Source organism: Papilio xuthus, unplaced genomic scaffold (genome assembly GCF_000836235.2).
Source record: "Papilio xuthus unplaced genomic scaffold, Pxut_1.1 DF827679.1, whole genome shotgun sequence".
Classification (NCBI taxonomy): domain Eukaryota; kingdom Metazoa; phylum Arthropoda; class Insecta; order Lepidoptera; family Papilionidae; genus Papilio; species Papilio xuthus.
In genome coordinates, this window is record NW_013530970.1 from 2,082,146 (window position 1) to 2,097,820 (window position 15,675).

The 15,675-nt window shown below is 32.4% G+C and overlaps 1 protein-coding gene across 1 annotated transcript in view; it reads right to left on the reverse strand.

Annotated features, from left to right (window-relative positions):
* Positions 1–12,020: 12,020 nt before the first annotated feature.
* The window catches only part of Cngl (Cyclic nucleotide-gated ion channel-like), a 62,287-nt gene continuing 58,632 nt past the window's right edge, over positions 12,021–15,675 (reverse strand). Inside the window, exons 18-26 of the mRNA XM_013312594.1 lie at positions 15,547–15,646; positions 15,254–15,470; positions 14,690–15,096; positions 14,418–14,608; positions 14,157–14,301; positions 13,863–13,993; positions 13,400–13,521; positions 12,506–12,706; positions 12,021–12,247 (exon numbers count right to left, since the gene is read on the reverse strand). Coding sequence (XP_013168048.1) covers positions 12,104–12,247; positions 12,506–12,706; positions 13,400–13,521; positions 13,863–13,993; positions 14,157–14,301; positions 14,418–14,608; positions 14,690–15,096; positions 15,254–15,470; positions 15,547–15,646 — 1,658 coding nt within the window. The 3' untranslated portion in view covers positions 12,021–12,103. The remainder of the gene's footprint in view (positions 12,248–12,505; positions 12,707–13,399; positions 13,522–13,862; positions 13,994–14,156; positions 14,302–14,417; positions 14,609–14,689; positions 15,097–15,253; positions 15,471–15,546; positions 15,647–15,675) is intronic.

The window sequence follows — 15,675 nt, forward strand, 5'->3', positions numbered from 1 at the left end:
GACCTAAAGTTCAATATTTTTCTTTCATTTCAAATTGCGTGTACTCTAACTTTGGCAAAGAACCTTTGGATTTTCGTTTCACTTTACGAAAACGACGCCTTCGATCGAAAACAAAATTGAATTGGAATCTACGAAGACAAATTCGAAGAAATATTTTTGCACTCACGTTTCAATTACTTTTTGTCTTACCAATATTATAAATGCGAATGTTTAGTTGGATGTTTGTTTGGACGTATATCAAGAATGGTTGCACCGATCTCACTGAAATTTAGAATACATGTAGAGCATAGTCTGGAAGAACACACAGCCTACTTATTAACTTTTTTTAATCTGTGCGGTTCGTCCGATAGCTATTTTATAATAAATATAACACAGGTAAACAGTATCCAAAATGATTTTGTTTACCAACATAACGGAAAAACAATTTGTTATGACGTAATAAGGAAAACATTCCAATTGAAATTTTATTTAACAGATCCAATTCGATAGGTACACAATTTCCTCGTGTTTACTTGATGATCAAATTAATTGTCTGATGTATACAGTTATCTCCTTTTTATTTCCAACTAGCTATCGCCTGCAACCTCGTCGAATTAAAAAAACCTATTAAGTAACCTGTGTGTTCTTCCAGACTTTGTTGTATATGTATGCCAAATTTCATCAAAATCGTTGAGCCATTCCGGAGATACCTTCAAATAAACATGCATCCATCCATCCAAATATTTGCATTTATAATATTAATTAGAAGTAAAATGGTATAGATGAATGGATAGATATTTGCTAGAAGGTTTCTTCAGAATACATTTGGCCTCGATATAGAACATAGTCTGGAGGAACATATGCTACTAAGTTTTTTTAATAACGAACGGAGTCGCGGGCTACAGCTAGTTAATTATGACTCAGGTTTTCCTTGTTCAATGAGCTTAAGCTATTTAGCTGTGAGGTGATATCCATCATAATATGAGCACAAAATTGATCGTTGTCTATTCGTTAAGACTTAAATTAGTAAGTTAATGACATGCCCTGTTTATTACTAACAAGACACAACCTTGTTAGAAACACGCAAACAATTTTTGGAAAATAAACCTCATGACTTATAACAGAAAGTTCTATTTAGTTTGATGAAATTGTTTAAGGATTTTCTTCCGTGTTTTGATGGCTCGTAAAATGATCACTTAATGTTAAGAGGTTCTTACAAGTGATGCATGGAAGATTAGCTATCAGCCGGTCTTTAGCACGCCATCTACATTTGTGTAATGATAAAAATTGTTTGTACATATTTTTGAATAGATTCAAACTGGCATGTTTAAAATGTATCATTAAAATACAACGAAAGGTTTATGTCGTAGTTAATAATATTTAAGTAATAGATTTGAAGTCTTCCAAAGCATAATGTTTGTTCGCCTGCGGTGAATATTTTGACCTTTTCATTCTAACTAAATAGTCACGTAAATTCAAGTCACGTCAGCGTCTATTCAACAAGATAATTGCGCAGTTAATGGATAAAATGTTACTTTTAATTAAGTTTTGGAATTTTCTTAATTTTCCATAGGTTTGAATTTATTTCGAAGTTTTTATTTTTATTTTAAATATAATTGTGCATGTAATAACGTTAACAGTGTTTCACGGTATGATAACATTATATTAAAGATTTTTTTTAATTTTCTGATTGAGAAAATTTGTAATCTTGCAGATACACAAATGTTATATAAAATAACATTCTAATCTTACAAACATTACAAATGCGAATATTTATTATAGATACATGGAGGAATGTTTATTTGAAGTTATCTCCAGAATGGCTGCATGGATTTCGCTGAAATTTGGCATAGATGTAGGACATAGTCTGCAAGAACAAATAGGCTTAATTAAGTTTTTTTTTTATTCCGCGCGGACAAGTTTTAACATAATACGAAAGAAAAGAAAAGAAACTTCCAAAGTTATATACAAAGAATTTATTTATTAAGGAAAAATAAATAAAAGAAACCAAATAAATACAACTGAATGCTTATTTTATTCGACACTCTTCAGATGTCTTGAAAAATGTGAATTCTTATTCGGTTTTCCTTACGAGCCCTTTTGTATCGAGTGTGCGAATAATTTGTCTTGTATTTTTTGCTTGTTAGCGAAGTAATATTGTACCTAAATGTTTAAGTTTCAGGTGACCCTTTATACCAACGGATTGCTGATAAATACCGTAATTGAATATCGAAAGGCCAAAGCAGCGTATATCGGGACCCCGACTGGCTGCCGAACCATCGTCGGCCCAGGTACCGCTGGCGAGACGCCTTAGAGCTTGATCTGCGGGAGCTATAAGCGATGGACTGGCATGATAAGACGACAGACGACTTTGGCGATCTGTTGTGTTGGAGGCCAAGACCCACTTTGGGTAGATGCCAGTGGATTAAGTGAGTAATATGATCTTATACTAGTTCATATTAATAAAAGGAGTTTAACCGCGGGTTTCTGACAACATAATCTCTGTATAAAAAATATCGTCACACCTGTCTTTCATTTTTAATAAAACAGTGATAACAATATTTTAAACGGGATTTTAGACTTAGAAGCCCACGGTAACAAAGATAATTTATGGCGCGATAGTGAGTGACAGTGTTGGCCGGGGTCGTCCCAGACAAACTTATACTGTCAAGATTGATTAAATACTTAAGAAGGGCTGTATTAAGAGACCGCGACAAATGTCCGTGCTCTTTGCCTACCCTTCCATGTGACGAGCGTGAGTTATGTTGTTGTTGGTTAATATATTATTATATAAATATGCAAGCACGCCTGCAAACTGTTTTGCGCAATCTTGTTAGTATCACCATAATATAATTTGGATGAGGTGATGAGGAGTTGTCACATCACACTGTGGCAGAGAAATATAAAGAAAGTTTGTGTCATGTTCAATCACATTCTAAAAGCATAACTTGAGGTCAATGAGGTGATAAAAATTGGTAATTTATTGTCAAAGCTGTCCGCGCCCGCAACTCCGTCCGCGCGTAATTAAAAGAAAACTTTAGTAAGTACCCTTTGTGTTCTTCTAGACTATGCCTTACATCTGTGCCAATTCATCAAAATCCGTTGAGTTGTTCAGGAGATACCTTCAAACAAACATACATCCATCCAAACATTCGCATTTGTAATATTAGTAAGAAGGCCAAACTGAAAATAGAATTCAATAAAGTCGGTTAAAACAAAAGACAATTAGTGCAACTCACTTTACTACACTCGTTACAAACATGAGTATTTCCTGACTTGGAAAGGGTATCCTCGGAGTGCTATTAGCCCCTTTCTTTGCAACATCTTTAACCTCGTGTTGGCGGAATTTTCCAAGTAAAGACTTTCTTTATGCGGGCAATGTTAAACATATTCGTTTACAGAAACAGAGTTGTTTATTACTATCTACTCTTATGACACTGAAATATGCAAATTAAAATACTAAGGTGATATGTATGTAGTTTAATATTTTTTAATTCAAAGCGTCAATAGCCTAATGGTTAAGAGTACAGATTTTCGATCACGAGGTAGGGCGTTCGAATCCCGGCATTCGACTATTGTCGTAAACCATATCCTAGCACAAGTCTAGAGCTTAGTTGGAATGGTAAAAGGTATATTAGTAGATTTAAAAAAAAATCTGGTAATGTTTAAAATAAATCCTTGTACAGGAGACGAACAGGGGATTTTGGGACTTTTTCGAGTGTGGCAAGTAAATATGTGAGAGGCAAAAATCACTATGGTCATTTAGATAAGGAATATGTGCAAAAGAATATGGACCAAGAGTCTGTAGATGTAATAACCTTTATAAAAATACATAAGAGAGGAACATTGTGCCCTATATATAATGTCATTGTAGTCTAAACACGCAGAAGTAAGTTTTTTGCGCTATTTCCTACAATATTTCCTATTTATTTGCTACAATTTATATAACCTTATTCCCTTATATTTCTTCATATGTTAGGTATACACTTGGGTGTTACCTAATAACTTGTAAGTTGTTTTATTTTGCGGTTTAAGTGATACTTAAGAACCCTCTTCCATTGCTTACTTTACGTCGCCGAGGGAAATAAAGGAAAACGTACGCTCAACTATATGAACAAAGTTAAATAATATACAAGGATATTGGAGGAAGTATTTACACTTTTAGTTTATTGAAAACGTTTAAGTGTTTAAAAAAAATGTGTGCTAAAGATCGTATGTAATATTTTCTATAAATTTGAAGACCTAATAGCTTACTGCTTAAGGGCACGGATTACTGACTAACAGTCGTAGAGTACAACAGGTACAACAGGTACGAGCGTTTTTGAAATCGTTACGAAAGTAATAAGTTAATTAAAAAAACTGTAAATATTTTTTTTTAAATGAAAAAAGAGTTGGCATAAGTAGTCTACCGTTCGTAGCAGATTGCTAGCCATTCGTATGTACGACAAGTATTGCCTCTACGCGTTGTCCTTTCATAAAAGATAATAAGATTACAGAGGTCACAATGGACGGAGAAATAAACTAGGAGTGCATTTTTATTGCGAGGTGTTTCGTGATTTAATCTAAATCTAGTAACGAGTTAAAACAAATACGTGATACTCGTAGGTTCATATTCGTAGGTCTACGGGATTGTGCTACGTCGTAGCTCGTAACCATAATTGTCTACGATATTGTAAACATAAAATCATAACATCCTATGTAAATATAGATCTACTAATCGCCTATCGTTCGAGCGGAGCGGAATTAAAAAAAATAAATACCCCCTTTTTTCTAGGCTACGTTCTACATCTATGCCTAATTTCACCGAGATCCATGCAGCTGTTCTGGAGATAATATTAACAATATAGAGGTTCCCTTTGATTGAATTTTAATTTAATAACTGTAGTTTTAACCTAATATTGTTATTATTAATAATTTGCATATAATAATTAGTTTTTCATAATTTCAAAGATAATAGACATTTATTTTTAAATGTTTATGGAAATGATGACTTGACACATTTAAAAGTGGTGTCGCGTTCATCAAACGCTACGAACTAACACTACAAAAATAGGCACTTGAAAAATTGAGAGCGAGAAAAAAAGCAAAGTGTTTGATGTAAGCTTAGTGACCCAGTTAGTCAGTGAATCTATAAAGATGTCATTTAACGGATTCTAATAATTATAAATACAATGTAATAGTTGTTATTATAAGCGTCGATAGCCTAATGGTTAAGTGTACGGATTTGAGATCGCGTGGTCGGGGCTTCGAATCCCGCCATTCGATTATTGTCGTAAACCATATCCTAGCACAAGCGTAGAGCTTAGTTGGAATGGTACAAGAAATATTAGTTAATTAACAAAAATCTGATAATATTTTTACTTATAAAAAAAAATTCAAATTTATCGAGAGCTTTCATAAACCACCTTACGTCAACATAATGTTATTTCTGTTTATGTTCTTTTATTTATTAAAAGAGATTTAGTATATTACAAGAAAGAAATACACGTAAGTGTCTTTAGAAAAATATTTTTAAACTAACTGCCGGTTTCATCTCTTTTCGCAGGACTTTAAAAAAACTTAATTAGTAGCCTACGATCTATTCGAAACTTCGTCCTGATCCGTTTAACCTTTCTGGGGTTACGTGAAAACAAACATCAATCTAAACATTCAAATTTATAATACTAGTTAGTTTTCTAAAAGATAAATAAAATATTTAATTTCTACATATACAGCATGTATTTTTTTAATCAAATAAAAAGTTTTTAGTACAAATTATGTGAGAAAATGATAGCCATCTCGAGTGAATCCCTCTCATTTGTATTCCGAACGAAAACAACCCACAAACTTCATCTTTTGAAAGTGCCTTTAATTTATGGCTACAACTCGTGAAAGTTTGTTTAAATTACTTTTGTTTATAATTAGTTAATACTATATATGTATAATTTCTCATGATTTTTTTTACAATTGATCTTTTAAAATGACCAATGAAATTGACCTTGAAAACCTAATCTTGAAATGCTACAAGACATAACTTAAACTGTGCTTTTTACAGACTACACTTGACACGCTTTTATCTTACTAATATTATTAAAGTTCTTATTTGGATGGATGTTTTGTACTTCGTACCTTCAAATTGTACAACGGATCTCGCTGAAATTTGTTACAGATGTAGAACATGGAGTATAGAGTAATTTATAATATACATAACACAATATGATGATCAGATAAACTTTGCAAATAGTTTTAATGTGACAGAGCGAAGCATTGTTTCGTATAAATACTTGCCTACTAATTCTAATTCTAAACAGTTCGAAATGTAACAAAACTAATTTTACAACAGCTGCGCAATTTGTAATCTGTTTGATATAAATGATGTTCTAAACTAACGACATTTAATCAGTTTTGTAAACATTGTCAGTATAGAAGGGAATCCGAGTAATTAGACGAAAGGCACGGACGTTCAAAACTGTCGGTTGACGCTTTATTTGTCTTTACTTTTAAAGTTACACTGAAACACTGGTTTACATAAATTAAAATTATAATCGTACGCAAAAACTGTCTATTTCAAAAGAAAACAGAATGACACTGAGGAAAGAAAGCATAGGAAGGAGAAATATCATATTACATTTACATACTCCGTCGATTAAAGGTAGGCAACGCGTCTGTAATTGCATATGTCTATAGCGTTCGCTTCGCTATTTCTACCAATTCTGCCTTCTGATTATTCGTTTGCCTCAAGCAAACAAAGCAATGTGCAAGATTTCTATTAATTTCGATATAAAAACGGACAGCCTTAAAATTGATTAATACTATTCGTAATTACTGATTATTCATGTTATTAAATCTAGAGTTAAAATAATTAATAGTTTTGTAACTAGAGAATATTTTTATTTCATAAAAATGTTGCTTTTAAGCACGTCAACATACTGTAGACTAATGAACTGTGAACTAATTAAGATGCAAAAGATTAGACACTGGCTTAGGCATTGTAAGTCAAGGGTTCTAGATAAGTGAAGGGGGAATTAGAAAATAGGTCACAAAAAGTTCTTAGTAGGCAACGCTTAATCGCAAAAAGATTTTTAAAGCCTTTACATACATAAATTAGGAATAATAAAGCACCAATAAGTAATCTTAGCCACAGAATATTCAAAAAAATTAAAGACTGAAAAAAAAATTACTTTTTACTAATATTATAAATGCGAGTGTTTGGATGGATGGATTTTTTACAAGGTATCATTAAAACGGCTGTATGGATCTCGCTTAAATTTGACATAGATGTAGAACATAGTCTCGGAGAACACAGGCTACTAAGTTTCTTTGTTTTATTTCCGCGTGGACGGAGTCTCGGGCGATAGCTAGTCAGTTATAAAAGTCGAGAAAAATTTTCAAATTACAATGTGTCGATAAATCGAATTCAATGTGAATTAAAAACGCGTCACCTCTAGTACCACTCCACTCAAACATGTTATCCGGTTGTCAGGGAGTAATTAAGTTTTCTATGGGATTTGGTTTGGATAACTGCAATCTTTTATTTTTAGAGAGCGTTGGTGGCTCAGGGGTCAAGCACTTGACTTGCAATCTGAAGGTTCTGGGTTCGAATCCCGCCATGTACCAATGTGTTTTTCGATTTCCGATTTACATATGTACATTTATCCGACGTTCTTACGATGAAAGAAAACATCGTGGCGTAACCTGCACATATCTGAGAAGAAATTCAAAGATATGTGTGAAGTCGACCAACCATTGGTCAGCGTGGTTGACTATGGCCTAATCACCCTTAACTTAGGGTAGGCTCCGAACCCCTCGGTAGGGATGGATAGTGAGTTGATGATGAATCTTTTATTTTTAGTACGATTTTTATTACTCTAAGTACCTGTAGACTTGCATAACTACACAGACATACACTAAAACCCTATATTTCTGTTATAGTTATAAGTAATTTAATTTTTTCATTATTTTTTCTTTATAAAAAATGTTTTGTGAAAGTAAATATTTCAGTTCGTTTAAATGAGAGTCGAAATTCAATTCAAAATTTTTCCATAACTGCAAAAAGCTTACAAAAGAGATTTTGCTATTCGGACTCAGGAGAGCGTTTGAGCATTTATAGCTGCTATTTGGGCGTACGCTTTCTACTGATAATGTTGAAAAAGCTATGAGTTTCTATAAATCATACTCCGTACGAAAATTTTACAATAAGCTGGTTGCAATTAGTTTACAAATACCTGCTATCCTTCCAAAGTATTATATGTTCGTTTATAGTAGATTAGAGTCAGGTCTTGTTCCTACAATCGTTATATGCATAGACATTTTATCAAATCTTTCTTACTAATATCACAAATGCGAATGTTTGAATGGATGTAGAACATAGTATGGAAGAACACATAGGCTTTCTATGGTTACGGAAATGGTTCCCGTGGGATACATTTGCCTTATAATTTACTCGATAAGCAACGGTTCAATACATCTTATTGAAAGAACATGAGATAAATTTCACCTTTTTTTTTGTTTTTGTTGACAAAATCGCAGGCAAAGGCTATTTTTTTTTAAAGAAAAAGTAGATGTAATAGTCCGAAGCTATACAAGCTATAAAGCCAAACTGTTATTGTCATTGACGAAATGACGTTAAAAAGTCCATTCATCTCAGATATAGAGAATGATATAGAGATAGAGAAAGCTTAAATGTACTAAATAAACGCGCCGCTATTAAATTCGAATGAAAATAAAAAAAAGATTCAATTTCTTTATAAAGCAAATTCAGTTGAGAAATCCAACTCGATTTAAATAAGCCAAGGCTTAGACGTATTTTTCTCGGTTTAATTCTGAAGAAACCTTCTCAATACTAGAATAGATAGTAGAAAAAAAGATTTGTTTATGCCTATTTCTTTCTTAAGATGGATTTCGTGAGTTGTTTTCTTTAAGTCATAGTAATTCGTATTAAAAATAACTTGATATCAATTCGAACACAATAATTCATGATCAAATATTTTTAATTAAAAAAACTAATTAGTTTTAGACATTATTAATTACAATCTTTTGGCCCATATGACGTCCTTTCGTAACAAAGTCTAATGTCAGAATGAATGTGAGGGGACAGAAACGTCGACATTTTAGTAAAGCTGTACAATACACTGGCTCATTTCTGGATTTTCTTCCTAACATTAGTAGCCTATGTATTCAACCAGACTATGCAGCCTTTCTGGAGATACCTCCTAACATCCATCTATACATCCATCGAGCAGTTACAATAAAAGTAATTTTTAGGAAAATAACCAGACGTGTTTAAGTGATCATTAAGAGAGAATAAATCTACACTAAGTGACAGTTTAAGTGACTATTAAGTTATTAAATATTCAGAATAATACATAAAGAGGTTGTATTTTAATTTTTCCGCTCCTTCGAGTTTTATTCAATGAATATTTTATAAGTCAATTCGCTTAATTCACAATATTGAATATCCTTCCTTATTAAATTATTAAATACCAAGACAGGGGCTTAATCTTAATTTAATTTAATTTCGTTGTAATAACCAATTAATTCGGAACTAAGCAAGTTTTCCCCGCATTATTGTCTGAGACACTTCCAAAAGGGATAACAATCTTGATGAATTTTTGTCAAGTGTAATACAATCTCTTTTCATTCAAATCTCTTTGGTAATATTATAATCAGTCAGTATTCTTTATTTATTAAATTACTGTAATATTCTATGCTTGCGGAATAGTTGGTTATTGGAGAATAAGGGTAAAATTTCAGATGCAGTGTGAACGCATTTAATCGGGCAAGTTACAGAGATGAACTTATATTTTAAAGGTCACAAAAATGCAAGGGCAATGTCGGTGGTAGCAACTTCACGTCATCACTCATTGGCTGATTGGATGCACCTTGCTATATTTATTTTAAAGGCGTATTGGCGCGAATAATTACTAGCTGCCGCCCTTTCTGCATCTGAGCGGAATTAAAAAAAACTTAATTAGTAGCCTATGTGTTCTCTAATATTATGTTCTACATCTATGCCAAGTTTCATTGAGATCTGTTGAACCATTCTGAAGCTACCTTATAACAAGCATTCATACATCCATTTATAATATTAGTAAGAAGTATTATATTATTATACTTCTTACTACAGGAGCGTCGGTGGCTCAGGGGTCAAGCACTCGACTTGCAATCTGCAGGTCCTGGGGTTCGAATCCCGCCATGTACCAATGTGATTTTCGATTTCCGATTTACATATGTACATTTATCCGATGTTCTTATCTGAGAAGAAATTCAAAGATATGTGTGAAGTCAACCAACCCGCACTTGGCCAGCGTGGTTGACTATGGCCTAATCACCCTTAACTTAGGGTAGGCTCCGAGCCCCTTGGTGGGGACGTATAGTGAGCTGATGATGATGAATTATATTACTATTTTTTAAAGTTTTTTTTTATTATGAAAGGCCTATTACATTAACTTTTTTAATAGAATAGATGGAATGAACGTCTCAAACTGATTAGTTAGACAGCCACCATAAATTACATGCGATCCAATCGCAAAGGTCGACGTGAGTGAAATACACGGCCATCATGCGATGTGACTCGATTCGATTATGTCGTCCTTTATAGCAATTGTAAAACTACGTATCTGCAATATAGAAGAGAATTTCCTTTCAGGAAATTAAAAAGAAATCTATCCGACATTAATTAAGTAATGATTATCTTATTTCTATTATAAATGCGAATGTTTGGATGGATGTTTCTTTGAAAGTATCTCCAGAACGGCTGCGTAGATCTCGCTGAAATTTGGCATGTGTGTAGAACATAATTTGGAAGAACACATAGGCTATTAATTAAGATTTTTTTTAATTACGCGCCGAAGGAGTCGCGGGCGACAACTAGTTTTATATATATAAAATTCTCGTGTCACAATGTTAGTTATGATACTCCTCCGAAACGCCTTGACCGATTGTTATGAAATTATTAGTTATAAACTGATTTCAAGGTCGATTAAATAAAAAAATGTTTTTATGTTGTCATTTTTATTGATTAATTTCTATACTATGATTAGAGTTGAAAATATGTATTTTAGTATTTTTCATACTTCCACTAACTACGTGCACTTAAATATAATATAGTATATTTTAAACATTACATAATATATCTATTATATTAATTAATTGTAATTAAAATTAATATTGTGCTGCGGTTACAATATTATTAAGAAACGAACATTTGTGACATTTTAAAGTTATTCTTAAAATAAATATTCTTCACAATTTCGTTTATAATTTTGTGATTGTTCTTTTTGTGTTTGGACGAACAGTTATTAATTAATTTAACTGGAAGAAATAATGCGGGAAGATTTTGTTATTAGATTACAATTATTTTGATATAATCAATAATAAAATTCTAATAATTTTCTCATAAAATCAATTATTTTTTATTTTTGTAATAATTAAATAATAATAATTAAATTGATTATAAAATATAATTAAATAATAAATATTATATACAATACATACATTTGTTTATACTAATTTGTAAACTCTATATAGTATTTATTTTCATTTTTATTTGTTTTGGCACTATTTTTTAATAATTTTGTAATCTGTAGATATATAATTTATTTTGTAAAATCTAGCTAAGTTTTCGATAAGACACTACATATATAGGATCGATCGCTTTGAAAAGGATCCAATACTATTGTTATGGTAAATATATTCTCAATTTTAAACATGATATGATAAGAAAATAAATAGGTTTAATTACTATTTAAGTAAATAATGAAATAAATAAAATCTGCAATGTACGTAATTGAGCGAAAATGTATTCGATATTATGTATTTAAATAATCGTACATATTTTATACACAGTTATTTGTGCATATCTTTTATAATTAAATTCTAAATCTATCATTTAATTAATTAAATTAGACATTTTTACGAACATTAAATAACATTAAAATCTTTTAAAGAAATTATTATTCCATTATTAATGTAATTAATGAATCAAAATTAATAATTGATTTTCATTTATAGAATTATTAATTTCTATTTGAATTGATCTCATATTTACGTATTGTTCCGAATTTTCTTTATAATCTATATTAATTTTATTGGATATCTGTTCCTTGGTTATTTCGGATCTTTTTGATCCGTAGAATGTACGGGATCAGAGTCTTTTGTGCGAGTCCGTGCTGGAACTCTTTAAGGATCCGAAACGTCTATGAGAACATGCGGCCGTTGTTTCTCGATCCAAACTCGCGGCTCGTAGTATCAATCCTCTCGACTGCTGAATAGATATGTCACGTGTTGGCTAAAAGAAATTTTACGTTTCAATGTACTAAATTTATTATTTAACTACTATTGAACAGAAATCTATTAATAACCTATATGCTTGTTGTTTACGTGCATTATTTTTACTCTATATCTTTTACTCTATATCTTTAACCTTGGGTTTCTACTACCCCAAAACTCATAGACATGTTTTCATTATATTCCCTTTAGGACATGTGTTGAATAGATACTTTGACAGTGGAAGTCAACGGTTATTGTTTATTTTGTAGTATCTTACCTGTTCTCCTACAGATCCGACGCGGCGTTGTCTCGGTTCTCGCGTGGAGTGACTGCTTCTTTCAGTGAAAGACGTTTCTAAAGATCTTTGCGATGCTTCGCTGATGGATTGCGAGAGGAGATGCGTTGTGGATGACGAATTGGAATCGTCTATGTTGGAAAATTCGTCAGGACTGTCTTCTCTTTGCGGTGTATCTGATTCCTGAGTAAAAGATTTGTTATTAGTAATTAGTAATTTTCATATATTTAAATATTAACGAACTTTAGTTTCTTTTAGGTTTTACAAGTATGGTTATTTTAAAATTTGACGGTTTTCAGAATAGTAGAAACTGTATTAGTTAAGTTTCAAGTTCGTAGTCAAGGAAAATAACTAACATTCACAATGGTTTTAACTAACGCAGAAAAAACAGAAAATCACGTATCTAATGCTAGTATTCTTACATTAACTAGAGTTTAAATTAGTTATATTACTTAGATTAATGAAAAGGAACTTTTATTTCTCGATGTTACGACAAGTGACCGCATTTTAGCTTCGCAGGTTTTTATGTAACAGACAACAAACTTGTCTTGTATTAAGTATAAGGTGCTAGGAGGCTAACGATGTCAATTTCCTAGGCAAAAAATATGACAACTTACCGTTGGTTTTTAAGACCAAAATACCAGTTTAAAAGATATTGTTGTCGATGTTTTCTCAAGGACAGTAACACTTTTTACAGAGTTTTTGGTCTCAGAAACCAACGGTTCTACAGTTAATATATTTCTAAGGATTATGAATATTTAAACCTACTTCACATTCATCATCAAGCTTAGCTTCAGTCTGTCTAATGTGTCCAACATTCTTCTTTTGTTTCTTTCCTATACCTCCTACAATATGCGATCGATATTCAATACTTACCTCCTCCAAATCTCTAAGAGTTGTTGGATAATGATGTCTCCTAGATTCTTCTCTTTCCTTCTCACGCTCCCTCTTTTCTAACTCGTTGGCTAACATCATAACTTCCCAGTCACTTCCACTTCCTGCATTAATAATTCAATACTGTCAATTGTCGGTTAAGAGAACAATAATGTATTAAGCGCCTTGAATATTTAAATAGACAAAGTTTGCTGAGAATTGCGTAACAGAAAACTTTTTGGAAGGATAAATCTTAAGACTATAAAAATTTCATAAAGAAATATAGGAGTTTAGAAGATACTTTTTGGTATTAACACGAAAAATTATTCGAGTATAGTAGTAATCATTTCTATTTTTTTTATAACAAACGAGCAGCGGGAACACCGAGGTGTTCAACGACGCCCATGGACATCAGCAATACCAGAGGAACCGCAGATGCGTTGCGATTATAAATAAGTTAATTCACCTCCTAAAGGCGACATGCTGCCGTGTCTAGAACTGCCCGCTCTGACGCGTCGATTGCTGTTCTCTAGAAACTCTTCAAAAACTGGTGTTCTTGGTATTGACTCTGAATCACTACTCGATGATGTTGAAGTCCTAAAAGTCATATAATTTGGGTTAACGTTTATATTGGCTTCTTTTAACAATAAGATCGATTAATCTGATTATCTTAGTTTGTCTATACGTGATAGATTCATGTTAATTGAAAGTCAGAGCCGATAAGAACATATACAGTAAAAAATTTAAAGATTATATTTACGTATCACTCCAACTGCAGTCGCTGCCAACGTCGAGGACAACTTCATTGCAGTTATTGTTCGGCTTGGCTGCAGTTTGCACGCCGCGGTTGTAACCGAAGAAGGAACCCAAGCTGAACTTGCGTTGTTGACGTCCTTCACCACGTTCTAGAAAAAAAAACATCGTAATACCATTAAAATATACCAGAAAAAGAGAAGTAGTTTGTTCACAAATGTCAAAAACCTTCCTGTGTTTGGAGATTTAGAAATATGATTAAACCTACTTCTATCTCTTCGTCCCGTGTGATGCATTCCTGTATCAACTGATAGAGTTTTCTTAATTTTCGTTTTAGTGTTGTCCAGATGGGTGCCAAAGAAATGAAATGGATGAATCCCACGCCTTGAAGTGCGAAGACTGGACTGCTCCGGACTAAGCAAGGAACGATCTTCTGCAGTCATTTGTGGTGACATCGGTCTGCATAGTAAATATAAATAATATGAATATAAATTAAATTTTAAATTTTATACTATTTATTAGTGTGTAATTAATTCTAACCTTGTCAGATCTTGCATTTCCATGTTCTCCTGGTCACTTTGGTCATCCCAAGATTTACGTTGTTTTAATTTTGCCGCTCGTTTTCTCGAATAAGTTCCTGCTTTTCCATCAAGATTGAGATCCAATCTCTTAGATTTACTTAACGACCATTTCTCTTTACTTGATGATGTTTTATCTGTTTTACTCGTTAAAGATTCTGCAAGGCTTTGTAATTCTGAATATGATAATTTCGTTAATTCAATACCACCAGTCATCTCTGTCAGTTTTTCGTCTGTTAAGTCATCACTTGAAATTGTTTTTCTTGTTGCACCAAACTTTGTTTTGGGTTCAACTTTCGTTTGTGTACCTTCTTCAGGACTTATATTTGGAGGAGATGAAGCGAATACTGTATCTAATGAGTCACCTCTCTGGAAAATATAAATCGATGAATTATACTTATTTAGAACAAGTTTTCCCTACCTTCTCTCTTATTTTCAAATAATTTAAATTAACTTAAAACTTAGGCAATGATTTTAAGTGGATTAATATTTTTATACGACAGAACTTAGGTATATTTCAAAGTACCATAAATCCTTCATCAGCAACCGAAGCTTCGTCGCTGCCGGAGCTACCATTTTTAGAACGCAATGGGTTTGTCGTATCTACGTCAGGACATTGTTCTGATACATCGTCAACTGTACCCGTTCCAGTTGAACTTACGTTTTCTAATTCTTGTATTCGTTTTTGTAATTGACTTATGATTTCATCACGTTTCCTTACTTCATTTTCCAAGTTACAAAATCTGGAAAAATAATATATTATAATGGATACATAAATCCAAATATAAATTTTTGAGTTTAAGTAAATGGTAATCATACCTGTCTTGAAATATATCCTGAACATCGTGCAAATGATTTTGAATTACTTTCTTGATTCCTAAAAGGACTTCACCAAAATATTCATGCTCGTCTAATGAACCTGCATCGCAAAATAAACACAAGTTAAAT